Below are 24,929 nucleotides of genomic sequence, written 5' to 3'. Positions count from 1 at the left end.
TATTATTGGCAATTGCCGATCTTTGCATTGCCCAAGTTTCCCCATAGAATAATTGCCCCAGTCCAGTATTAGATGCCATTAGCAAACCGCTTCATGGGTTTTAAATAATTCAACACAAGTGCAGCTGTGTGGGTACATTTTGCATAATTTAAAAGAAGTGTATCTGCTAACCGAACTACGCCACCCTCGAAACTTTGATTATTCGTTTGTCTGACGCATGTTTTCATGAAGTGGTAGCACAAAAATATAATTAATCCCAAAATGGGGGTGGGGTGGGACGATGGTCAGAGGTGCACCCCTAGATGGAATAATTTGACTTTTTGGATGTGTGTAGAACGACTACGTCTTTAAAAGAGGAAAAATCCAAAACCGTCTTTTGCAATCCTCATCTGTTATAAAACGTCAATCCCTTAGCTGGAAGAACAGGTAGACCAAGGACGCAGGTAATAGGAACATACTAAACATAGAGAATTTTACCTCAACGGCGTTGAGCTATAACAATCTGTCAGCTTTATAAAGGGCTGAACACAAATGGGTACACACAACTGGGGGAAGGAAAATCAAAGTCGATAATTGAGTTGGTTACTATGGAAAAAACAAAAAAAAAGAGTAATCACAATCAGGCAAAGCTAACAAAATGCAAATGAACCTTTCTGCCAGTACAAGTTCTCAAGCAACGCTACCTTTAATCTCTCTTTACCCACTAATCAAATTGGCTTTTCCACATCTAAGTTCAAGCAACAGTACAAGACTATGGTTTCCCAAACCTCCAACATGATTGAAATACAGAAGAATCTTCCACATAGGATATAATGCACCACTGCTTTAGGAAGAATGGGGCCTGAGATTGAGAGGACTTGCAATATGGAAAGAGTTTCCTCTCTTACAACTCAAATCACCCTCCTGTGCCCTCCAAACGCCCAAATCTGCCATGTCAAGAGCGAACATCACACTTTGCAGAAATTCTGATTTTTCATTTTTCAATTAATATCAAGACATACTAGATTCAGTTAAAAAGAATATGAAAAAAAAAAAAAAAACAAAAGAACAGAAGAAGACGAGTAGAGAGGGTTGGTTTTTCAATTCCAAAGTTGCAAATGCGTTTGATGATATGGCAGGGCTGGATTTAGACATGGACTAACCTTGAGGTTTGTATCCCAACTTCCTGTACATAAGGCACTACCATCAGCTGATAAACCCAAACAGCTAATCCGGCCCTCATGTGAGTTCTGGAGAGATCCCAAGTTCAAAACAACCTGACAAAAGAGTAGGTGATTAGAACCAGTGCCGATTATATGCCAAAGTGGAATCAGCTATAAATTATTTGAGCTCATGCTTATTTGCAAATAGAAGAAAGAGTGGGAGCAAAGCAAAAGTTGAAGTGTTGGGTTCCCAAGCTCAAAAAGTAAGGCTAAAGTAAAAGACATACTCAGGCAACAAAAGCACTTCACTGCTTAGTGTCTATAATTAACAAAACACCACAAGATTCAATGGAAATCGAATTTCATGGGGAAAAAAAAAGCTTTATGAGGATGTTAAGAAATAAATTAAGTTCTGAAGTCAGAGGGCTGGAAAAGATGAAGTAAAGGGGAAAAAAGGAGGGAAGAGGGGGAGGGGAAGGGGAGGGGGGGATGATGGTTGAGTTATGTACCCTTGCCAATAAGGTGTCCCACACATAGCAATCTCCATTAGAGTATCCAGCAAAAAGAAGTCTTCCAGATATGGAGAATGCAATGGAGGTTACATGTGGAACCTCATTATCACCATGCTGCTGATAGTATTTTTGCAACTGGTGACCAGTTCTGATGTCAAACAACCTGCAAGTTCCATCATCTGATCCAGTTCCAAACCTATTGCCATCTGGAAAGAACTTCACAGTGTTAACATCACCCTCATGACCATGAAATGTACGCACTGCTCGACTTGCAACACGAGTATCCCACAATCGGGCAGTTGCATCACACGAACCAGAAACAAACATTCTGGAGTTTGATCCATTAATTGAGACACTGAAAGAAAGAAGAATATAACATTGTAAAACAGCCTTATTATCTTTCACAGGAAGATTCTATAAACATGAATATCACTGGACATAGGTCCATCATATGACTAATAAAAATGGAAAATAAATCAATCAGATGCAATTTTAAATACAGAAAGTGAGCTTCAGGCTTCCTGAGGGTTATTACCTGCAGTTAACAATATAACAACCATTATATTAATGGAAACTTTTCTGTATCAACTTCATACCCAGCCCACTTATTAAAATATTGAACACTTGATAAATGCGAAACAATGGACTCAGGTGGTAATCCAACTAGATCAGAACCAGCGTCAATTCGCAAACTCCACTACTTTTTCTTATAACTTCTAGATAAACATTTGGCCGGATCTTGTAAAGATACCAGAGAAAGAATTTTCTTCGGACACAATTTCTGTTAAAAACGGGCTGATAACAACATAAACGTTGAACCAACTTAAAAAAACTAAACTACCTTAAAACATCAGCGGTATGTCCGGATTGAAATTCTCCCCCAAAAACAGAAGTTCTGAGGCCTGTAGTTATATCCCATAGAACACATGTCTGATCACCAGAACTAGTAATAATGTGAATATCTTCATCTGGAACATACTGACAACAGGAAACATAGCCCTTATGCCCGCTAAGGGTTTTGGATACTGGTAGGTTTCCGTCCCGGTCAGTTGGTGAATTCAAGTTGAAAATAGAGCACATACTATCCAGACCACCACAGGCAACTGATTGACCTGTCGGAGAAAAAGCACATGTCATAACCCATGCACAAGGCAGCTTTATGGCATGAGTTTTCTGGCTTGTTAGAGCATTCCACACAATTAAGCGTCCATCCTGAGATGCACTGACAATTCGATTCCTTTCTGGAGTCCAATCCAATGAGTATACCTGCATATTTCTTAGAAATTAAATTCAAATAGACCACATTATCTATAGTCAGCACTATGACAAGTGATCTACAATTGAATGAGACTTAAGTTGATTTTATGTTTCATCATGCGGTAATAAAGGGTTTGCACATTTGTCAAAACAATTAAAATGCCCTATTCGCTTTAATTTAGCAACTTGTTTGTTCCCATTTCAGCAAGTAACCAGGGAAAACCAAGCGTGCTTCTAGGGGTCTCACTTCCCAGTTCTCACCAGGTTCTATAACAAACCAGACCACCCTTTTTTGTCTTCCCACAAAGCATTTCTTGTTATCAGTTATCCACATAGCAAGAAGTATTCCTTTTTCCTGGGAGAAAATACACATGCAAGTTCACAAAGATAACTCATTCACCACTTAAGACAGACACAGACACATACACATAAACTTACCACACATCATATTATACGGGAAACTACTTAAGTATTGGGGAGCCAAAAAACCAAAACATGAAATCTCTTTTTCTGCAAATTATGTAGTAAAGAGATTTGTAACAAAAAAAAAAACAAAAAACAAGGAACTGCACTTTGTTAGAAATCTCTGTAAACTAAATCCTTGGAGAAAAAAAAAGAAGGAAGTAAAACCCATGCCCCAAAGCAATTCAATTTCAAATAATTAGTTAGCAAATTCCCCTTTCTTCGAGCTACCAAAATAACATCATCAATTTCAAAAATTGCAATAAAAGGCCAAAGAAATACCTTGCCAGTGTGACCTTGCAAGGTCCTGCAACAAACCAGATCCGTTGGGCCAAAAGTAACTGGACTCCTCCCTTGCGACCTTGCATATTCGGCGACTAACCATAATTTACCAAAAACCCAAACAGATCTCAGAACCAAAATTTCCTTTAAAAAATAAAAAAAAAAAACAGTAGAAAGAAAAAGGTTGAAAAATTGTTACCATCAGTGTCGATCAACTGTAGGCGTCTCTGCCTCAATCGCTCTCTTAGATTGTTCACTGTCTCCGTCGCCGCAGAGAGCCTCTCTTTCAGCTCCACAACTGACATTTTCTCTTTTGTTTTCCTCTTTTTGGCTCAAAACTTTTTACTCAAAATGACCATTTTTTATTAGTTTTTAAGTAATATTCTTTCCTGTGAGCTTATGAAATCAAGGCCTCCATCTATGGATTCATAATTAAAAGGAAAATAACCGAAAAAAACCCAAAAAAATAAAAGGAAAGAAGGAAAGCAAAGAAAGAGAGAGACAGCCTGATGAATTTAATTTAAGGAAAAGGGAGGATTTTTATAGTAAGGCCGTGAAGGTGATGGTTGTAAGATTCTGAACGAGAGTAAGAGAGAGGCTTATGGTAGGCTTGGTAAGGTTTTGATTGAGTTTGACTGACGCCGCCGGGCCCACCCATGATCCACGTGGATCTCTGCTGGGACCCCCTCCTCTGTTTTCCTTCTTCATCGTCACCTTCACCCTGGTTAAGTTCTGTGTTTCCTCCCCCACATGTCCCATGTGAAAAACAAAAACCGAAGCAGAAAGGTAAATTTTCTTTCCTTCAAGAGTCCAAGCTGAACCCAAAGGGTTAAAGGGGTTGGTTTTTTCTTTGATTTTGACATACCGAAAATGTTAAAAAACGAAGGAGATTGTATGAAAGTCAACCCGTAAGGAGAAGAAGTCTTTCATTCCGCTTTCATGGGAATAAAAATAAAGAAGAAATAATGGTAGAAGAAGTAGTAGTAGTTGTTGTTGCTGCTAATCTTAAAACATCTAGAGAGAGCATATAAGAGGAGTTGACATTGTAATTTTATATGTAAGCTTTGAAAAGGTCTAAAGCAGTGGCCTAACAGATAATTATATTCAGGACAGGGCAGGCCCCGCCGCCAAATGGTTGTCACCACGAATATTTTCTTGCCATTGCCGCAATACCAGATTGCAGCGCCCAATCTCTCTTTTAGTCTTCGCCATTTCCAAATGCTTAGGTAGAAAATACGAGAGTTTGACTGTGATCATGAAAAATAACAAAATCACTTCTCTGTGCTGACAGTGAAAAGTTGTTGTCGGTTAAAAAGGCGGATAATCATTCCGTTGCCGGGGATCGAACCCGGGTCTCCTGGGTGAAAGCCAGACATCCTAGCCACTGGACGACAACGGAGTTTTGATATATGAAAAACAGAAATCAATTAATAGCAACTCAAAAACAAAAAGGAATGTGTTCCCAAGTAGTCATTGCAAGTAATATGATTTTAGAGAAAATAACATTACAGTATTTTATATACAAATAAAATAATGATTAAAATGTAAGAAAAATAACATTACAGCGTTTGGTTTACAAGTACTTTGTTGGGAATGTAATGTTAATTTTTAAAATTACCTCTATTTATTAAAATGTAAATTTAATATATTTATATTTTTTATTATTAATTTTTATATAATATCATCTCTTAAACATATTTTTAATATCATATATTTTATTTTTATTTTTTATTATAATCTTATTTTTTATTTTTAATATAATTTTTTATATTATATATTTTATTTTAATTATAAAATTACAAAATATTTTTAATAAAGTTGAAAAGTAAAAGTGTTTTTAAAAACATTACAGAGTGCAATGAATGTGATTGTATTAGTTTTTTACTGCAATCACATTACATCCATTGACTGTAATATGATTACATTACAAACTTACATTACAATAATTTGTTAAAAAATAAATATTATAATATAATTTAATTAAACACATTACAAAAAATGTGCTATCACTTTCTTTATACCAAACGTTACGTCATCTTTTTAATCTCCTGGATAATAAACAGTTCAGAGGCCTGGTTACTTTCAACGGTAAAATTATGGTACAGCATCTCGGTCTGAGAGTTTTCAGGACATGTTTCATTCAATTTTTTCCACCAGAAGACAAAAGTGCCATGGCTGCTCCATTTCTGAAGTCTTGGAATTTGGAAACCCATTTTCACATACAGAAACTATACGTCCTCCACAACTAAACGTTACTGCATTGAAGACAGACAGGAGAGAAAGAGAGCCATGCAGACTTGATTTTGACCAAAGGCGCATAGCTCCATAATCAATGTTATTTGGAATTTCTCAACAGCACAAGTTTAAGAAAATCAGCTGAAACTTGACATGAATCCACAGTTGGGAACATGGAAAACGCCAAAATCATTGACAATAATGCATTTTTATATAATTGGATGCTTGAAAACATGGTACATAGACAGGGCAGGGAGCAAGGAGGACCCCATTCTTACCACTAAAGTTTCACTCAACATCATTGCACTTTATCCAGAATTTTTCCATCCCTAACTTTATTAGATCAAATAAATATCAGAGAGGGAAAAGCTACACCTAATGCATCCAGATCAAAGGGGAAGACTTTTCAGTCAAAAACTTTTTAACCAAGACCCACACTGGTACACATGGCCCACACCCTTTATTTAACTATTCATTTTCTTTGCTCAATTTCAAATCTCCTTGATCTGCCTTTTCAGGTGCTCCCACCAGGATAGATGCAATTATTGTAACCTGTAATAAGAGGAACTTTCCATTCAGAAAAAAAAAAAACAGAAACTCAAAAAAGGAGAGAAATGCGTGGATACTGAGATAAGGGAGGGTATAATTGGTTCTCATGTGAATCACTGAACTTATTCTTAATGATAAGGCAGTAATAAACCACAGATATCAAATTTTCATAATCTTCGGATTCCAAAGTGATGTTAAAGATATCCTTGTAGCTAAGACTCCTTAAAGATGCTTAACTAAGGTGCAGATACCAGCAATACCACAAAGAGAGGATAAGCTTTACTAAAAGTCCATTTCCATGGATTATTCCTCGAAATCTATTCACATTATTAAAAGTGGACAGATATTTACTAGGATTTTGGGATGTTACGGTTGCCGTCTGTGAGAAATCACAATTCCATAGATTCTTGCCAGATGTCTGGTAGTAAAGGTTCATGGCATAAGCAGCATGGGAGGCGACAGTATTTGGTTCGAAACAGGCACCTCCGGGTTGGATTGGACCGCAGTCAATGCCTTGGCTACATGCATAGTCTAGACTTGCCTGCAATTGAGCATCAGATATACCAGCCTTTGGCACACACCAACCAGATGCAGTTGGTTTTGGTTGTGGAGTCACTGGAGTTACAGGATTTTGTGGAGTTGATGGAGTCTGGAACATAGAAAAAGTAGATAAGAACGTCACTTACTAAACAATAAATGCCACTCAGGAATTCAAGTAGCCTTCTTACTTGTCCCTAAAACTCATGGCAGCTACTACAAATACAATAGTCCAATGAATCATTCAATTCAATAAGTTCTGAAATTTTCTAAGAACAAATTTCATGGAGGCCTTTATTTGGTGCAAAAAAAAAAAAAAGTTTTTTTGAGGCTGAAAGAATAATGGGTAACAAGATTTTGTAATTTTTACAGCTAGGGAGACACTACCTGATTTATGGCAGCTAAACTTAGCTTCAGAATATATTTGACAATTCATCTCATGCAGTCTTTAACTGTGATTACTTGAGTGGAATTACTCTGAACTTATTCCGTCATATGCCTTAAGACAATCGTTTGATCGGTTTGAGCTTCCACGATACTTAATCTCTTAAAGCTGGCTTGAAAATTTTATCTTCATAATCATCTACTCTCTTGTAACATATGTTTCGCACTATTTTATAAGAAACCTAAGTACCTAACTGTAAACAACTTTCTATTCAGCTTTCTGCCACCGTGACATAACCTTCAGACTAAGATTGTACAAAAGCTCCATTAAGAATAATAAGAATTGTTTTTCAACCATTATTGATAAGGGTTTTTTCTTCTTCTTTTTTTTTTTAAATTCAAATAAACTAATTAATAGACTCACCTGACTACTCTTTGAAAGCCCAGCATCGTATGTCATTGAAAGGTCAGGCCTGAAAAGTCCAAATGCCCGTTCAGAAGCAGGGCCAGATTTCAAATCCTCATCATAGAGCGCAAAGAGGTATGTATCCACGGATTTTCCAGGCATCAATGGAGTCCCGACCATCGATCTCAGATGGGCAATCAAATTCCCGTTATAGGCTTTTGCATTCTCGATGCTAGGTCCAACTTCATTACTGTCCCCAGCATATGGCCACCCTGTCTCAGCAACCATAATCTCAACATCCTTGAACCCCATAGCACTCAAGGCAGAATGCACTGCATCGACCTGCACATCATAATCATCTCATGGTGTTAAAAGGCATGAAATCATTCGATTGCACTCAAGTTTCCAACTGATGGATCAACTGCTAAGCCAGCATGCTAGATAATATTCAGACAGAGCAACATTTCAGTTATTTAGGACTGACAGTAAATATTCAAATGCCATAATATGTGGCCAAATTACTATGTTATGGTAAGAAATATAATCCTTTTCCAGTAACATGACGGTTATATTTTTTTGGACCTCGTTAAAATGTGTTCACTTTGATTATCCATACATCTACATCCAACCATAAATGAAATCCTGGAAGAGCAAACCTAGAATTATTGCAATGGCCAGCCTGTCACCAAGCACAACAAGTCACATCAACGACACTTAGTCCCTCCAATTATTCAATGAAAAAGACAAGAGGAATTAAAGAGATATAGTAACTTAGTAAGGGGTCATCACTAGATCACTTCAGACGCCTAGAGTCAGGCTCTTTCTCAGACAAATGCATACATATCACATATCACATGCTCTGCGTAAATGCACAATGAATTTTTAGTCATTTTATCATCTTACAATAACATAATATAGCCCAGATCTTTACAGTTAAGGGAGAAATGACGGTGGAGTGCTAATTCATTTGTGCCATGTATACATGGATCCGTAATAACGTTCCTAACATCAAACGTTATGCCCCCTGGCCAATTGCAACAAGATAACGAACTTAATCAAACTTTGCAACAAATTCAGTAGTTTTAATATAAATTTATTCGAAGATTTAGATTCTGTCCCAAAACGCGATAAGGAAAAAAAAAAAAAGAAAAAAAAAGAGAGGATAATGAAGCAAATACCCTGCTACTAACTCGTATGTATTTAGGGACCACATGGAAGAAAAAAGTCATCAAAACCATGACAGACAAGACAGGAGCCTATCATCACATCGAACAACAAACAAATGAACAATCATCAGATGAAAGGTGTTATCATAAACCAGTTAACCAACTCAACCTGAACAAAGGGTGCCGCCAGTTATTTCTTGAAGTGATTCCTAAAGAGTAAATACATATTATTGGTGGCTTAAAAAGGAAAACGTACAAAGCACCCTGATTTAAAAAAGAAACAGCTGGAGATTAGGCAAAGAAAGAAAAAACCAAAGGAATCGTCGGTTTAAGTCAAAAAGTAAATCAAAACGATGACAACTCAAAAATAAAGAAATGAATTCATCCGATCTAATCCTTGAACTGTGAACATCCTAAGTCAATGTCGTAGACCACTGGGCAAAACTAACGTATGTTCCGTACTGTTGTCTGTTGACTCACATGTCAACTCTCTTAGATGGGTTTGGTTAACACCAAAACAAGCCCAGCCCATATCGAAGTAGTAAATAATCAGTTCACACGTGCATGGAAAGCCCACCGACAATTAAATAATCAATTAAACATTCCCTGAAAACGATTACTTTTATCTTACAATCACCAATTAAAAACCAAAGCGGACTAATTGGCTAACCTGAGCATCAAACATGTTCGTGTACTTGATCCCGTTTCCTGAGTCGACTCGTCCCGCGTTAGGTTGAAACAGGGAGAAGGCAAGCGTTTCAGGTCTGGAGTCACTTTGATAAGCGAAAAATGGGTACGGATTAATAGCAAAAGGGGACCCATTTTCCTTCTGGAACTGAAGCAAGCCCTTCAACGCGGGTTGGTAACTCGGGCTAAACAACCCGGAAGATGGTGGGTCGGACTGACTCAACACCGCCATGGAGTGAACCGTCGAGACCTTGACCTTGCCACCGAGTGAGGCCGCGTTAAGGGCGTTTTGGACATTTTGCATTGCAGGTAGAAGCTGGTTTATCAGGTTCGGGTCATTTGTCATCAAAACCTGTCAAAAACAACAAAATTTTTTTAATTATGAACTGAAAACAAATCAAAAAAACATTTGCGATTTAAATATTTTCTTGTCACTAAAATTGGTGTTGGTTTTCACGAGGAAAAGTTCTCACTTTTACTGAAATCTAAGAATGTTCCAATCTTTTCCTCTTAAACAAACATCGCCCCCTTTTTAATCTTTTAAAAAGTGGAAAAAAAGGAGACTGTAAAGGACAAATGGTAATTTTCGAAAGTAACCTCATTGCCAACAGTGATAAGAATGATCTTGCTGGCAGGGTAAAAGGGCAAAACATTCGAGTTAACCCACTGAGCAGCTGAGTTGGGATCGGAGGCCAAAGCTGGAACATCTCCATTAGTAGCTCCAATAACGATTCCAATTCCGGTGTTAGCTAAAGCTTTGATGATAGCCGGATCCGCACCGTACAGCCTAACCTTCTCTATCGACGTGGATTGTAGAAGCTTCGCGGTGGCTGATGGAGGCGGCAAGTTGTCAGCTACTTGGCCATAGTTCACTCCAATAAACGACTCTGAACCTATAAACAAACAAACAAACAAACAAACAAAAAAGAAACCCAAATTATTAAAACTAAGTCAAGTTCTAAGTTACGCTGTTGAAAGTGAAGTAACAGATAGTGAAATCTAGTGTATGTCTGTTTTTTTTTTTTTCTCGGTCAAGGAAGGAAAGGGAAAGCGATGGAATTTTGGTAGCAAGAGACTTACTTGAGAAGTGAAAGGAGAGCAGGAGAAAGGAGAGGAAGAGGAAGAGAGTTGCCATCCAAGGGGAGATGGAGAGAGAGTGTGTGCGTGAAAGGGGAAGAGTGCCGTCTTGCTTATTGCTTAAGCTGAGTATTTGTTTGAAAGTTGAAAGGGGTGTGTTTATGAAGTGGGGAAGCTGAGAAAATACTAGTAGTACTAGTTCACATTCGCAAGGCGAAATGGAAAGGAAAGTGGGTTTGGAAAAGGTTCGGGTTTAGGAATAGTAACAGTATATGCAACGGTTAAAAGGGTGGGGTGTGTTGTAGAGTCGTAGAAAACTCCAAGCAGGTTCTGATTCATGAGTGGGAATTTAATATTTCCAACTACCTCATGCCGGGGACTGGGACCGCTCGTCCTTTGCATATTTCCACCCTTGCATTGCATGATGTAGTTTTCCTGTTTTTTATTAGGGAAAAGAACGTAGGGAACGTTTTTTCTTTCTTTTTATTTCCTTTGGCGTGGGAGTAGGGAGGGGGGCAGAGAGGAGGACCATTCATCCAAATATTTTGTGGGTGATCTCATCTCTGTCTCTGAGGCCAATCAAGTTGTATTTCCACAACGCCCTTTCCAAGAAAGAGCTAGCAGGTTGGTACTCGAAACCCATTCCTTCTGTTCACCCTTTTTACCTTACAATTTTAACGGGGTATTTTTAAAAAAAAAAATTAATAAAATATTTTTAAAAATAATTTTTTTTATAATTTTAATTATTTTTAGTTAAGTTAGATAAAATTACTTTTAATGAAGTTACATGTTATGATGTTACATGTCATATATAAAAACTTGTGACAAGTTATGATTAGCGTGTTACACGTCATATACAAAAATCTGTAACACGTTATGTATAAAAACCTGTGACAAGCCATGATTAGCGTGTAACACGTCATGTACAAAAATATGTGACACGTCATATACAAAAATCTGTGACAAGCCATGGTTAACATGTGATACGTCATGTACAAAAGCCTATGAAACTTCAAATCCTCTCAACTTTTTTTTTTTGACAATTTGGCATAGATTAAAGTGTTTCTAACATGTTTTCATAAATCAAAATACAAATATTTTTTTATCAAAAACACCCACTTTGACTAAAAATAAAAAAAAAATTTGAAAACTTAGATTTATAAATTTCAAATTTTTGAGTTTATTGATATCTAGGTCCTAAATTGATTCAATTAAAAGCTATTTCATACATTTGTGATTATTTCTATCATTTTAGTTTTATCTAAAATACCTAATATGAAAACGTGAGAGAGAGAAATCGAAAACATAACAGACGAATGACGAACAGAGAAATCGATAAAATTTGAGAGACTGAGATGGTGAGAGAGAAATCCGAAGCACAAATGGAGAGAAATGAGGAGAAATTGTGATGAATGGTTTAATTTATTTGAAATAGTTTAAAAGATATTTTCGTCAAGTCATGACTAAATATGGTTGAATACAGTTAAATTTATTTTAATAATTATTTTTAAAATATTTTTATCAAGAAAAGTCATTTTCCATAATTTTTCATTCTCTAATGTTATAATATTAGATCCAAAATTAAAAAGGTAAGTGAATTTTTCATAAAGAACATTAGTGGTTTTGGGACTTTGAGAGATATTACTAACTAAATCTTTAAAATTTAGTCGTGTTTAGGGCCTAAACAGGTCAATTTCACTCAAAGAAGCGAAGTTTGAGATACTTAAACCTAACCTATGGGTAAATTGTTTGATCAAATTTTGTTTCGGCTTTATATTTAGGGGTTGATACTTTAGTTTTTATTAATTCGGTTCTTAGGACTGAACTATATTGTTCAGATGTTAACCCCCCAGATAAATTATGCTTTTGCCTAAACCGATCGACGGTACCACCTTGACTAAATAATGATTCTCCAAAGTCACAAGTCATGTCGTCGAATGGAGCACCAATCCTCTTTAACTATTTTTTCTGAGGACGAAACTTGTGTCACTTTCTCCTACCTGGCCTTGGTCTTTCCGAATCGGGCGCTGGTTGATAGGAATAGAAGATGGGGTAAATCAGCTGTGCGGAATTTGATCCACCAACTACCAAGGATTTGCTACTTACCCCACTTTCAAAAAGAGTCATCTCCTAGTGGACCTAATGTTGCTTATAATTGAACAGCCGATATGAGGAGGGCAATTTTCGAATGGCGACACGTCATATCCCAGCCCATTCCCGTCACTCAAGTACAAACAAATTTAGCACACTCGAGCACGATAGCACTTGCCTGGACAGGCCCATGAACTACAGCTCATATCCGCACCAGGTTCACCTACAGATATCAACATCAAATAGTGCCAAGTTTGATTAAGTAGTCCCCAAATCCCAATTCAAGCAAAGGAAAATACTAATATTTTTAAGTTTACATGAGCTGCGTCTTAGGAATGGCAACAAATACCGGGTACACTTATTATTCATAAACTGATCTTCAGCACACTTTGGAAGGCGTAATAATGCATGGAAGAAATGTCAGGACAGGCAGGGCATCGTTGTCATAGACAAGTGTCCCCTCACCATGTGATTGTCATTTGCGCCCTAAAAGAAAAAGGAACATATTGTTTTAGCATTGCCATAATGTCAGCATCGCTGGAGAAGACCGTTTGCCTGTTTGCCCCCAGCACTTCAAGAGTGCCAGTCTTCTATTCGCCTTTCATGGGTTCAATAGTTTCACATTTCACATTTTATTACAGGAGATCTTTTAAGAACATCCAAAAAAGACTTTAAAATATGCACACATATATACACTAATGGTCCGTTTAGTTGATAGAAAAAAATAGTTATTACGTGAAAATATAATGAAGTGAGAATAGAATAAAATAATTATTACTTAGTTTAGTATGACAAAAAGAATATAATAAAAATAATTATTATAACTTATTGTAATGTTTAATTGGTAATAATAATTTTAAAATAAATAAAAATAAAAATAAAAAGATAAAAACATCATTTATTATTTATATAATATTTTATTTTTATTAGATTTTTAAATATTAATAATCTAAAATTTAATTAAAATATTAATTATTAATAATTTAAATATTAATATTTTGTTTAATTTAAATATTAGTATGATTACTTTTTATTTTATTTTATTTTTAAAATATTAATAATTGATAATTTCAATATTAATATTTATTTATAATTTAATTATTTATATAATAAAATATTAATATTTTATTTAATTTAAATATTATTATGATCAATTATTTTATTTTATTTTATTTTTAAAATTAATAATTGATTATTTATTTAAAATATTAATAATAGATAATTTAAATTTTAATATTTTATTTAATTTAAATATTATTATGATTAATTTTTTATTTTATTTTATTTTTTAAATATTAATAATTGATAATTTATTTAAAATATTAATAATTGATGATTTAATTATTATTATTGTTTATATAATTTAAATGATATTATGTTTATTTATTTTTAATTTATTTTATTTTTAAATAGAAATAATTTTTAATTTATTTTATCAATAATTGATAATTTAAAAATTAATATTTTATTTATAATTTAATATTAATATTTTATTAAAAATTAGAATAAAGTGAGAGAAAGAGAAGAGAGAGAAAAATAATATTTTAAACAAATGAAGTTGTAATTTTTTAAACTTGTAAAAAATATTTTTATCTTTATTAATTTTTAAATTTATTCTTCAATCATGAAATAGCTAATACCAGAAGGTGATATTAGCTATTCCTTGATTTTAAAGGATTCGAAGAATAACCATTCCTATAGAATGACTATTCTTGGACTATTTTTCAACCAAACAAAAGAATCAAAATTTCTTGGAAATAAGTCATTCTCACAACCAAACATGCTATAAGAGTATAATTCGTTAAAGAAAAATCAGAAAGCTGAACATAATAAAATTAAAGTTCCAAATGAAAACATAAATAGTTGCAAAAAGCTCAACTCATCTCCCAAAAACAAACACAAAAAGAGATCATGGAAGAGATTCAAACTGTTTTCAGTAAACTCAAGGAATAAACCAGATGATGACCAACGGATGCGTGTCATAGATATATATAGACAGCGATCAAATCAAGGGTAGAAAAAAACCAAAATCACCCACTGCTGTCCAAGGAAATAAAAGAGCAAAGTTTTAAAAAAGGAAGGCTAAATGCTTGATTAGAATAAGTCCCAATTAACCTCCTGAGTGGGAGACAGGAGTAGTCTCGAACTGGCCATCCTTAAATACATGGATATACTGTTGCGGCAAAGCATGCTCCCCCTACAACACAAAACATGGTAAGCCATCCACAGTAAACAAAAATAAACCAACAGCATCCTTCTTGTAATTAAGCAAATATCACTAGCACAATTCTAACTTCCCACTGATGCACAAAAAATGATTGAATATTGAAACCATTAAACTGCTTGATGCTTCTGAGATTTCTTCTTGTAGTAGCTCACACAAACAGAGGTAAGATAATGGCAATTAAACACCCTAAATTATCTTTAACAAAGGTCTAATTAAAAATCTAAAAGCAAATACCTCTTTTAAACAGTCAAAGGACTACCTATAATTGAATTTAGTTACAAAAGCGTAGTATTTTTATTTTTCCTACATTCTCTAGGGTGTGTGATCTTAACAATGTTGTAAGAAAACTCAAGCAACCATGTAACAAAATGAAAGGATCAAATTTAAAAATAAAACTAAACCAGAAAAGCAAAATATATTGGAAAAAACTTGTCAACTTACCCAGTCACTGTCAGCCTCAGCAGCAGGTACTAATACATTGATCTCACTTGACTTTGCTGTTGTTATAGATGCCCCCAAAGAATCTTTGCTTAAGTATAACTGACAGCCTGATGTGTTGTCCACCGAAATTGTTGGAGCAAAACCCTAAAACAGCCACAAAGTAGATAATCATAAGTATAAAAACTATCAATAACTAATTACAGCCCAAGTAAGTAGTAACAATATCAATCAAAGAGCATGGAACCAAAGGCCATTATATGCTAATTTACGGAATGTAATAACATGGTCAGCATTTGGTTTCAAGGTATTTGTATCAGAAGGAAGAAGAAGAAATATACCTGACATTGCACCTCAACACCATTGCAGTTTACTATCTCACAAGCAGCCACAACATCCTGGCCATTCAAGTCAAAGGCATAAATGAATATATGTTATGCTTCTAAAAAATATATATGTCAAGAATAGATCTTTGCCCTACTAACCTTAAATACCACTCCCATCTTAGTGCATTTGTCAATTGTTATATTGTTGACTTTCCCTGCATAATGTTACAACTATACTAAGTTGCTCTGGGCCTTTTAATGGTCATCTCTTTTAAATAACAAAAAGATTCACAGAGCCAAAGCAAACAATTGCACATGTAAAGAAACTACAATGCCATGTGAAAAAAAGAATTATGCCTCTGAAGACTTACCCTGAATCTGCAAAATAGAATCTTTGCATCCAAAAATGTATACAGACTGTTTGGCATCACAGTCATCAATAACTAAGTTCTTTCTTCCAATTTGGTTCTCAACAACCCACCTGCCAATGTTAACAAGGAAGAGATAATTAATATATCACATACCATCACCAACCACCTATATAAAAGTTAAACAAGCATGCAGAAATCATGCACACTTACTTACGACCCATTTGCAGCTCTAGTTTTGGTGGTCCTGCTTTTGAGAAAGAAGATGAGCTGGAACGTGTTTCTTTTTCACCAGCACTAACAATGCCTGTTCTATCTGTTCGGTTCTTTGCCTTCATATCAGCAGTCACCTTCTTCAGGCCTAGACATGAAGAGACTCAGACCACAGTTGCCTAATATCAACATAAAAAAGATAGACAGGAAAGCAGAAAGAAGGAGGAAAGAGAATTACCTGAAGCGACATTTCCAGTATTGATTTCTTGGAAAACAGCGGCCATCCCTTGTTTTGGACGTGATGAAGAAGGCTGAGAAGGTTCTGCGCTGAAAAGAGAAGCAGGTGGAGGAGGAGGAGGTGCAGGGGCACCTGGTGGAGAAGCTTTTGGTGGAGCACTAGATGCCTTTTTACCAGAAGCACTCCATACTGGGCCAAGAGGATAATGACTTTTGACATAATCCCTCAGACCTGGTAAATACAGCTCCTTCAAAGCTTTGGCCCACTCAACATGGTTCGGATCTTTGTTCCTATACTCTACAAGAACCTGATATTTACAATGCAAATTTCAGTACCAACCAACTAACTATTTTGCTCATATGGACAATCATATCAATTGAATGGACAATGTTAAATGAAAAAGATACATTCAACCAGAATGTGTTAATCACCACTTACTACAACGAAACTAAAAGCACCAAACATCAAAAAATGGTAGCATTACTAACTCAATAAAGTTCAACATAACAAACTTTCTTACTCTTTTTTCTTAATATATATTTCATATCTTTGTTGGGGAAAAATTAATTACATGAAAAAGAGAGGTTTATCTGACTGATGACAACACCATTGGCCATTTTTTAGATTAAAAAGAAAAGAGAGAAAAGAAACATTAACATATGTAAATGATAAGAAGATTTAGCACCCTTCTTATGCTTACGCTGTTCCTAAGTTTTCTTCCTTAGCTTCAAGGCAACAGAAATTACGCATAGTGGATGGCAGTTTCAGAGTTTGAGTTGCTGGCTTCCAACAAATAAAGAAGTACCTTGTTGTTGTAAAATTCAGCCATTTGCCAACTTTCTTCCACATGTGCAATAGGCATGCTCATACCTTGAATAAGAAAAGCATTACCAACAATTAAACAGCAAGTGGTAGGATCATATGCTATAGCCATATTAAATCATAAAATGGCTATTTACACATAGCAAGACCTTCACTAGATATGATGACCTACACAACAAGCAGCACCACCACTCATTTTTTGCTAGAGGCCTAAGCATGTGAGTTGAAAGCATGAGCCTTGTTCAAGCTTTGAACAAAGGCAGGAATATAAATTCACACTTTAAACAAATAGTGTGAATCAGACTCCTGATTGTGTTCAACATAAGTTAGGATTTATGCTACACCCTAAGTGAGTCACTTCATTGAGCAAACTGGCCACTCCATTGTCCAGGCTCCTATACAAGCATAGCTATGTGCAAATAGGCCACAACATACATTCACATACCACAATCTTTGCCAGTGTATGCAATCCATGCTAAAGCTGACAGACTGTCCCCAGCACTCTTCAAGTGGTTGAAAAAATCAGATCGCCTCCCTTCTGTCATAGCATTAGCCTTCATGATCGCTTCATTCAGCGGTTTGAGAAATTCAGCCAAGCCTGCCATATCAGGTTTCTGTACCAACAGATTGAATGCAATCAAAATTTCAGAACACAATAGAGTCACTGGTACAATAATTGCAGAGTAAAAAATTAAAAAGTAGGTAGCAGCTGGAAGACCAATATTTTTTTTCCCTAGCATCTAAAACCAACTTCTTCGAAAGACATAATATCAACACTCAAGCCACCAAATGTTGGTTTCCTCAATGATAACATCTTCAGACAGCTTCTTATATACTCTATTCCTAATATGCTTCCCTGCTAATATTATTTCTTAAAAAATGGCTAAATAACTAGTCATTTGTCAATAATTCTCATGCTTTCTTAAGGTCATTCAACTTTCATCCTCAGATTACAAGCATGAAATGGACACTCTCTGGATTGGAATCAATGCTATAAAATCTATGGAATAAGATATCTTCGCATAGAACCTGAAACCAAAACAACTTAATTTCAGTATTCTTCTCTTCTGTACAATCGTCACTACGACCAAATTTAAGCTATAAATGAATTAAATCTAAATCTAATTCACTAAATTTTACACAATTCATCGCAAAATGCAATAATTTAAAGAAAACTAACCAATAAATAGCTCAATCAAACAAAAAAAAAAGCACAAAAAATTTTAATTAAAGTAAAAGAAAAAGAGGAAAGTAACCTGTGCGTGCTTGATCTCGATAAGAAGTTTCTTTTGCACAGACAAGGCCTCGACAAGAATCTTAGTCACGTCCAGCACTTGACCTCCAATCTTCTCCGCAGCAGCCGAAACCCTAGCCGCATAATTAGCCATCAGATCGTCAAACGCCACAATGGACGGATCCGTAGCCACCTCAACACCAACATCCGGCAGATCCCTCGCCGAGACACCCCCCGCCGAAAGGGCCTCCAGCCGCGCCACCGCGGCCTCCAACCTCTCTATCAGCTTCCCCTCCATACTCAAACTAACCGCTCCCTTCACTCTCTTGAATCGATTTCAAATCTGCTCCAAAACTTTTTAAATTTGTCCCTAGAGCAGATCTAGAGTTTGAAATGATTGTATAGTATAACTACTTTTTATTCTCTTTTTCCTTTTTCTCTTCTTTTTAATCTTTAATCGCCGAAAGGTATGAGAGAGAGGGAGAGGAATAATATTGGGGTATGATAGTTTTGTAAATGTTGAGTTTAATGGCGCGCGATTTGCTTTGCTGATGGAGTTCAGAGATGGAATCTGACGGGGGACACGTGTCGGATAAAGCTGGATTATTGGCTGTTCCTGCGTTGTGCAACACCTGTGAAGTGGATTATATTAAATAAAATAAAACCAAGTTAGCGAATTAATCACGTTGGGGTGGGTCCAACCCAAGAGATTAAGACTTAAGTAACCTACCCATCAACCGTCTGATTGGCTGTTAATGCGTCTGACCTTCAATTTTTTTTTTGGCATTTTTGTTTTATTCCTAAATTAATAGCATTTTAGGAGAAAAAAGCATAGCTTTGCGCCACGGGATTAGGCAATTTGAGAGAACAGTGATGGGCAGGATTAGTTTCTTAACGAAGAGAATTCGGCTGTTTCTGACCTAGAGAGAGCACTGCAGGTTTGGCTAACAATTTGCTTGTTTTGATCGACATGATTTTGGTCCCTTGACCAAGGAGCATGCTACTCAACATGACTGTTTAACCATGTGCCAACGACTGAGGTACTAGAATGGTATGACCCAAAAATGATGGCAAACAGAAAAAATTTCAGTGCAAATGTTACTTTCCCAACCTACCAAACAAAGGGCTACGGTCGCTTAACTTGCTTTTTCAATTTTCACATGGGTGAATTAACTAGATATCTTTGGGAAAGTTGTCATAGCCTTGGCGAAGTAGATTTTAACCTTCACACTGCCATGGCCTCATGATGCCAACTTCGCAGGAGGTGAATACGGGAAAAAGGACTAGGGAATTGATTCGCAAGGGAAGTCTCCCTTTCGGAAGCAGTAATATGATTTCAGCTACTAACCCTCCTGGCAATTAGTGCTCTGCCATTTCCTGCTGAAAACAACTGGGGATGATGGGCTATTTCAACAAACCAATGTCATATCAATAATAACCATAGTGCAGGTACTCGACGACGTCGGTGAAACCAGAATATAGAGCTGCGTGCCTTGTGATGTTGGTGAAACCAACAGGACACCAAGTTAGGTGGCAACTGAACATAGAAGCATTTCCTCTTCTGGTAGGAGCTACCATTTTGGCAAACGGTTTTTTCCATTCTCAGGCACATCTTCATCTGGTAAGATATCAGTGTTTAAGGTCCAAATTACGCTGCAGGCAAGTGACGGGTGCTGCTACACTTGCAGTTGCTGGTTGAACTTGCTTAAATAATCATAAATGGATTCCTAAGTTTCAATTATTTTTTAAACCACTGTCCCCATGAAATCTAAGGTATCTGATGTTTTTGGTAAATCACGCCAAGTAAGAAACTTCAAACCTCTGCTCACTTCAAATACCATGAATGTCAAAGCAGAAATTTTAAAGATCTTACAAGCAGTTACAGATGTCTATTACTAAATAATTTGGAGCAGGAATCATGTTGCAGATGATTAAAAATGACTGTCAGCTGAATTTCGACAATAGTCTGCATCGGTTCTTTCATATGGAGTTCAACAAGTCTTTGGCAGATACAAAGTATATCAAGGTTTAATCAATATAAATAGAGAGATTGACATCCTTAACAGACTGTATAGATTAATGTTAAAAGACAAGTACATATTTACAAGGCTCATTGAAATCCAAAATGCCGCAGTGTATCGACAAAAAGTAACCAAGGAAAATTATATGTATATATGCACATTCAAGGCGTATAATCTTTTCATGTGAACTAAGGTAAACGTTATTCTAAAACATAATCTGACCTTAGGAACCATAATGCCTTGAACAAACAACAATTATCTCCATCTTGATTTCTCTACACCAACATTCTCAGCATGCTTTACTGGGTGTGCACCTTTCACGGACATTGGCACAGAAGACGGAACTGTATCTCTCTCCCGCATTGGCTGGTGCTCCTGTAGAAAACAAAACAGGTAACCAATCGAAACAGCTGAAAGCAGGGCAAGACAGAGGCAACATATGATGAAAAAGTATTCTCAAATAATTAGAAATGGGTAATCACCTTGTGGATATGAGGACAACTAGATTATTACATTAGCATGTTTAAGTGCTTCTATAAACATATTTAACTTTGTAAACGGCATGACAACATTCTGTCAATAAAACCCTCTCAACTTCTTCACATGCACAACTTCACTAGTAGAAGAATATTTGCAGAGCCATACAGCAATTAGACGTTGAATGCTTGTAGATCATGCACTCATGGTAACATAAAAAGTAGTACAAAAAACTCAATATGCGTTATCAGCATGATAAAAAGAGTTCTGACATCTAAAACTCAAAGGAGCCCAAATGGCTCCCTTTATTTAAAATTTATTCTTTCAGAAGAAAACATTGGCCATTAAAATAAATCTTGCCTTCACAGAAAGAACACGAAAATCTGCTGTTCTTGACCAGCAGAACCAATCAAATCAGACTAAAATTGATGATAAACCATTCAAATTAAGGTGATGGCATATTATCAATACTAAAGGACCAATTATAAGGCTATGCTGAAAGCATGTCGAAAGAGGGCTTACAGAGCGGAAAGGAAAATCGTCTGCCTCAAGCATATGAACAATCTGCCCCATTTTTGGTCGCTTATTGGCATCCAAATCTATACAGCGGAGACAAACAAGCAGTGCTCGTTTTAAAGCTCTAGGAGCAGGTTGAACTTCAATCAATGGATCCACAAGCTCTTCTCCACGACGGCTTGCTACCATACCTTTGAACCAATCAACCAAGTTCATCTGAAATACATCAAATAGAAAAAGTCTTATTATGGTGTTCTGGCATTCAATGAAGGTATTGCAAGTGAAACACTGTTTTTACCTCTCCAGGTGGCCTAGAATAATTGATCGGGCTTCTCCCTGTAATTATCTCCATGAGTAGGACTCCAAAACTATAGACATCACTTCCCTCATTAAGCATTCCTGTGCTTGCATATTCCGGGGAAACATAACTGCAGGGAATTAACAAATATAACATGATAAGAACCAATAGTGCAGGTATATATATTTGTTCCATCTGCTAAAATAATAGACATGGGACTATGACAGAGAACAAACCCAAATGTTCCCATTACACGTGTAGTGACATAGCTAGCTTCGGATCCTAAGAGTTTGGCTAATCCAAAATCTGATACTTTTGGGTTCCACTTTTTATCCAGAAGAATATTACTTGATTTTACATCACGATGCACGACTTTAGGTTCTAGCCCCTCATGCAAATAGGCTAACCTGCAAAAGAAACAAAAACCATAAAAATTTAGCGGAAAGAAGAAGGATGGAAGTAAGACAAAAGCTAAACCACAATAACCGCTTGAAGAAATTAATATACATAGTCACACACACACCCATATATGTATAAATCAATCTGGTCCAGGAGCCTACCAAGCTTTAATTTGGTAATGTTTAACACTTAACAATAAGAAGCTCACAAAACACTCTTGAGGATTTCTTCCAGTATTTAGCAATTAATATCTAAGTTTTAACTACAAGAAAACTACCCATCTTAGTACAAGACTCATAAATAAAAACAATTCATAAGTAGATGCCACTTTGAGATTATAGACTAATAAAATTTAAAGTAAGAAGGTGCAAAATCAGGGTATAGAAGGTCTTCATGAAACCCTTATTACATGTAGATATTGAATATAGAAAATAAAGGATTTTATAGCATTTTTCAATTTCAGTTTTGTTCTTCTTCTCACTGGACATAATTCCATCATTAAGGATAATAAGTAACAAATGTGACCTCACACTCTTAGGAACACAAGAATGGCACGATTAATGCTAATTAAGATGCTATGCAACTTCACGTGTAAAACTTATATTTTCTTATGCTCTAATATGGGAAGATAAGTTGAGCCTACTTAGTGTCACACAGCAATATAAGAAACAAAAGTGTTCTGCTCACTCTTCAACATTCAAGCAGAGGCAAGATAAATAAGGCTTCATGAGATGGGGAAAAAGAAAAAAGAGGAAACTTCGTACCCTTTGGCCGTTCCTATAGCAATCTTCATTCTTATATCCCACGTAAGAGGACTAACAGGCCCCACATCACCATGCAACCATTGCTCCAAGTTCCCATTGTCAACGTATTCATACACAAGCATCCTGAATAAAAGGTGTAATTTAGTATTGCCAGTTCATTTCCATTTTAAGATACAATGTTTGACTGTCAAGTGGGACATATAAAAAACAAAGTTACCTTTGAGCACCTTCCGCACAGTACCCAACTAGACCCACCAAGTTCTTGTGCCTCACCTTGCCAATGGCTTCAACTTCCACGCTGAACTCCTTGTCCGCTTGGCCCCTGTGAACAATGCAGAGAAATTTCGCTCAGACAGCAATTAAACCAAATAAAGTAAACAAATAAATAAACAAAACTTTATTTCCTTTTCCCAGTCAAGAGTAAGGACATAAAAAAGGAAAGACAAAGTAAAAGCAAAGAAAGTGAAAATAGTTTTGGTTTTTTTAATATTAAAATAAAGGCACACCAAAGTAAAAAAGAACCATTTTACTTTTCCTAGTACTACGCCACGCAACAAAGACATCTAATTTATTTTATTTACCATCACAAAAGCAATCTAAAGCCAGATGGTAATCAAGTTATAATGGCATACCCAACTTAAAAGAAACAAATTAAAGTCAAAACAGCAATTAAAAGAACAAAAACATAATCTTTCAACAGTCTGTCTTGGATCTAGCATGCATGAATAAAATAAGCAAGAGAAAGATTTTCCCGGAAACTGTTTTGTCTTTTCCCTAGAAACAAACAGAGGAAAGCGCGATCCTGAATCAATGAACATAAGAAGTTTACGTACTTGTTATTAAGCAGATTTTTGACAGCAACGACGGAACCGTCTTGCAAAATGCCTCTGAACACGACGCCGTATCCACCTTCACCGATCACATTCTCCTCGGCGAATCCATGTGTCGCCATCTCGAGCTCCTTCATGCTATACCACCGACCCCAGCCGATATTCTGAACATCCGCCGACACGTCACTGGCTCCCGAGGCATCATCGCTAACGCCCTCGCTACTCTTCTTCGGAGCCACATTTCCTATTTTCCCCTCATCAGCAAAGCATTCTACATCTTGTTCCAACGCCTTGATCTCCACGATCTCCTTGGAAACCAACGGAATTAGACCTGAGCTGTGCTTCACTTTCCGCTTGCGCGCGTTTCTGTTTAAACGGAAACATAGGAAGATTGTGAAAGAAAGGAGAAGTATCAAGACTACGAGAATAGATATTACTACGTAGAGTTTAAGGTTGAACAACGGTGTTTTTGAGGAAAGAATGTGAGTTATAGAGTTGTTTTTGTTGTTGTCGTCGGCTTCGCCGGTGACCGGCATTGGTTCCGGTGAGGAAAGTAATTTTCTCGGGAAAGTGAAAGAAAATGTTAGAAGGAAATAGATAACGATTTCAAGGAGGGCTTGAAGAGTGGGAAAAGTTAGAGGAAGGAAGGGTTCGGGTGCTATAAAGACAAAGAAAAAGAAGAGGTTTCAACGGATACAAAGGGAAAAGAAAAAAAAAAAGCAAACAGTGAAGAAGACAGGACACGATGAGTTGTAACTATATTGGATTTGCGTTTGCGGGTTTATTACGGGAATGCCACTGTAGACTGACTACTCTGCTTGCTCTTCTCCTTGTGCTTTCAAATGACTTAAATAACCCCGAACGACCAAAAAAGCCCTTTTCATTCTTCCCTTTTCCTTAATCCAAGAAGAAAAATGATGATTATAGCACCATTATGAGTCTTTAATTCTTAATTTTAGTTTTAATTATGA

The 24,929-nt window shown here is 36.2% G+C and overlaps 4 protein-coding genes and 1 non-coding gene across 5 annotated transcripts; all 5 read right to left on the bottom strand.

Annotated features, from left to right (window-relative positions):
• Positions 1-471: 471 nt before the first annotated feature.
• Positions 472-4,245, bottom strand: AGB1 (GTP binding protein beta 1). Its single transcript, XM_007042150.3, has 6 exons — positions 3,855-4,245; positions 3,656-3,750; positions 2,496-2,920; positions 1,652-2,009; positions 1,143-1,256; positions 472-926 (listed from the first exon to the last, which is right to left on the bottom strand). Exons 1-6 carry the CDS (start codon positions 3,958-3,960, stop codon positions 891-893), a joined length of 1,134 nt encoding a protein of 377 aa, XP_007042212.1. The 5' UTR covers positions 3,961-4,245; the 3' UTR covers positions 472-890.
• Positions 4,246-4,982: 737 nt separating this feature from the next.
• Positions 4,983-5,054, bottom strand: TRNAE-UUC (transfer RNA glutamic acid (anticodon UUC)). The gene has a single exon. It is a non-coding gene; the product is annotated as a tRNA-Glu (tRNA).
• A 1,028-nt stretch (positions 5,055-6,082) lies between these two features.
• On the bottom strand, positions 6,083-10,930 carry LOC18607792 (O-Glycosyl hydrolases family 17 protein). Its single transcript, XM_007042148.3, has 6 exons — positions 10,700-10,930; positions 10,217-10,512; positions 9,603-9,971; positions 7,785-8,108; positions 6,791-7,088; positions 6,083-6,442 (listed from the first exon to the last, which is right to left on the bottom strand). Exons 1-6 carry the CDS (start codon positions 10,752-10,754, stop codon positions 6,405-6,407), a joined length of 1,380 nt encoding a protein of 459 aa, XP_007042210.3. The 5' UTR covers positions 10,755-10,930; the 3' UTR covers positions 6,083-6,404.
• Positions 10,931-14,588: 3,658 nt separating this feature from the next.
• On the bottom strand, positions 14,589-19,182 carry CAP1 (cyclase associated protein 1). Its single transcript, XM_018115195.2, has 10 exons — positions 18,676-19,182; positions 17,865-18,033; positions 17,403-17,467; positions 16,598-16,904; positions 16,360-16,507; positions 16,150-16,259; positions 15,938-15,993; positions 15,794-15,850; positions 15,456-15,599; positions 14,589-14,984 (listed from the first exon to the last, which is right to left on the bottom strand). Exons 1-10 carry the CDS (start codon positions 18,949-18,951, stop codon positions 14,898-14,900), a joined length of 1,419 nt encoding a protein of 472 aa, XP_017970684.2. The 5' UTR covers positions 18,952-19,182; the 3' UTR covers positions 14,589-14,897.
• A 1,521-nt stretch (positions 19,183-20,703) lies between these two features.
• LOC18607790 (Protein kinase superfamily protein) lies at positions 20,704-24,671 on the bottom strand. The gene is made up of 7 exons (XM_018115196.2): positions 23,962-24,671; positions 23,346-23,450; positions 23,129-23,251; positions 22,202-22,372; positions 21,966-22,095; positions 21,674-21,883; positions 20,704-21,049 (listed from the first exon to the last, which is right to left on the bottom strand). The coding sequence occupies exons 1-7, from the start codon at positions 24,492-24,494 to the stop codon at positions 20,930-20,932; spliced, it is 1,392 nt and encodes a 463-aa protein (XP_017970685.2). The 5' UTR covers positions 24,495-24,671; the 3' UTR covers positions 20,704-20,929.
• Between the last annotated feature and the right edge of the window lie 258 nt (positions 24,672-24,929).

Source organism: Theobroma cacao, chromosome 2 (genome assembly GCF_053813885.1).
Source record: "Theobroma cacao isolate CCN51 chromosome 2, ASM5381388v1, whole genome shotgun sequence".
Taxonomy (NCBI): Eukaryota; Viridiplantae; Streptophyta; class Magnoliopsida; order Malvales; family Malvaceae; genus Theobroma; species Theobroma cacao.
The sequence above is the reverse complement of the archived record's forward strand: the minus strand, read 5'-3'. Positions and strand labels throughout refer to the sequence as shown.

What these genes read in the sequence shown, in the direction of transcription:
- AGB1 (XM_007042150.3), bottom strand. Translation starts at nt 3,960, where the DNA reads ATGTCAGTTGTGGAGCTGAAAGAGAGGCTCTCTGCGGCGACGGAGACA. An exon ending in CATACCGCTGATGTTTTAAG is followed by an intron (nt 2,010 to 2,495) that starts GTAGTTTAGTTT and finishes TCTTTCTTTCAG; the next exon opens with TGTCTCAATTAATGGATCAA. An exon ending in GGGACACCTTATTGGCAAGG is followed by an intron (nt 1,257 to 1,651) that starts GTACATAACTCA and finishes CTCTTTTGTCAG; the next exon opens with GTTGTTTTGAACTTGGGATC.
- LOC18607792 (XM_007042148.3), bottom strand. Translation starts at nt 10,754, where the DNA reads ATGGCAACTCTCTTCCTCTTCCTCTCCTTTCTCCTGCTCTCCTTTCAC. An exon ending in GCTCTCCTTTCACTTCTCAA is followed by an intron (nt 10,513 to 10,699) that starts GTAAGTCTCTTG and finishes GTTTGTTTATAG; the next exon opens with GTTCAGAGTCGTTTATTGGA. An exon ending in GGCTTTCAAAGAGTAGTCAG is followed by an intron (nt 7,089 to 7,784) that starts GTGAGTCTATTA and finishes TCTATGTTCCAG; the next exon opens with ACTCCATCAACTCCACAAAA.
- CAP1 (XM_018115195.2), bottom strand. Translation starts at nt 18,951, where the DNA reads ATGGAGGGGAAGCTGATAGAGAGGTTGGAGGCCGCGGTGGCGCGGCTG. An exon ending in TTCTATTTTGCAGATTCAGG is followed by an intron (nt 15,994 to 16,149) that starts GTAAGTCTTCAG and finishes AACATTATGCAG; the next exon opens with GGAAAGTCAACAATATAACA. An exon ending in AGATGGGAGTGGTATTTAAG is followed by an intron (nt 15,851 to 15,937) that starts GTTAGTAGGGCA and finishes TTGAATGGCCAG; the next exon opens with GATGTTGTGGCTGCTTGTGA.
- LOC18607790 (XM_018115196.2), bottom strand. Translation starts at nt 24,494, where the DNA reads ATGCCGGTCACCGGCGAAGCCGACGACAACAACAAAAACAACTCTATA. An exon ending in ATTCTAGGCCACCTGGAGAG is followed by an intron (nt 21,884 to 21,965) that starts GTAAAAACAGTG and finishes GATGTATTTCAG; the next exon opens with ATGAACTTGGTTGATTGGTT. An exon ending in ACGATTTTCCTTTCCGCTCT is followed by an intron (nt 21,050 to 21,673) that starts GTAAGCCCTCTT and finishes TGTTTTCTACAG; the next exon opens with GAGCACCAGCCAATGCGGGA.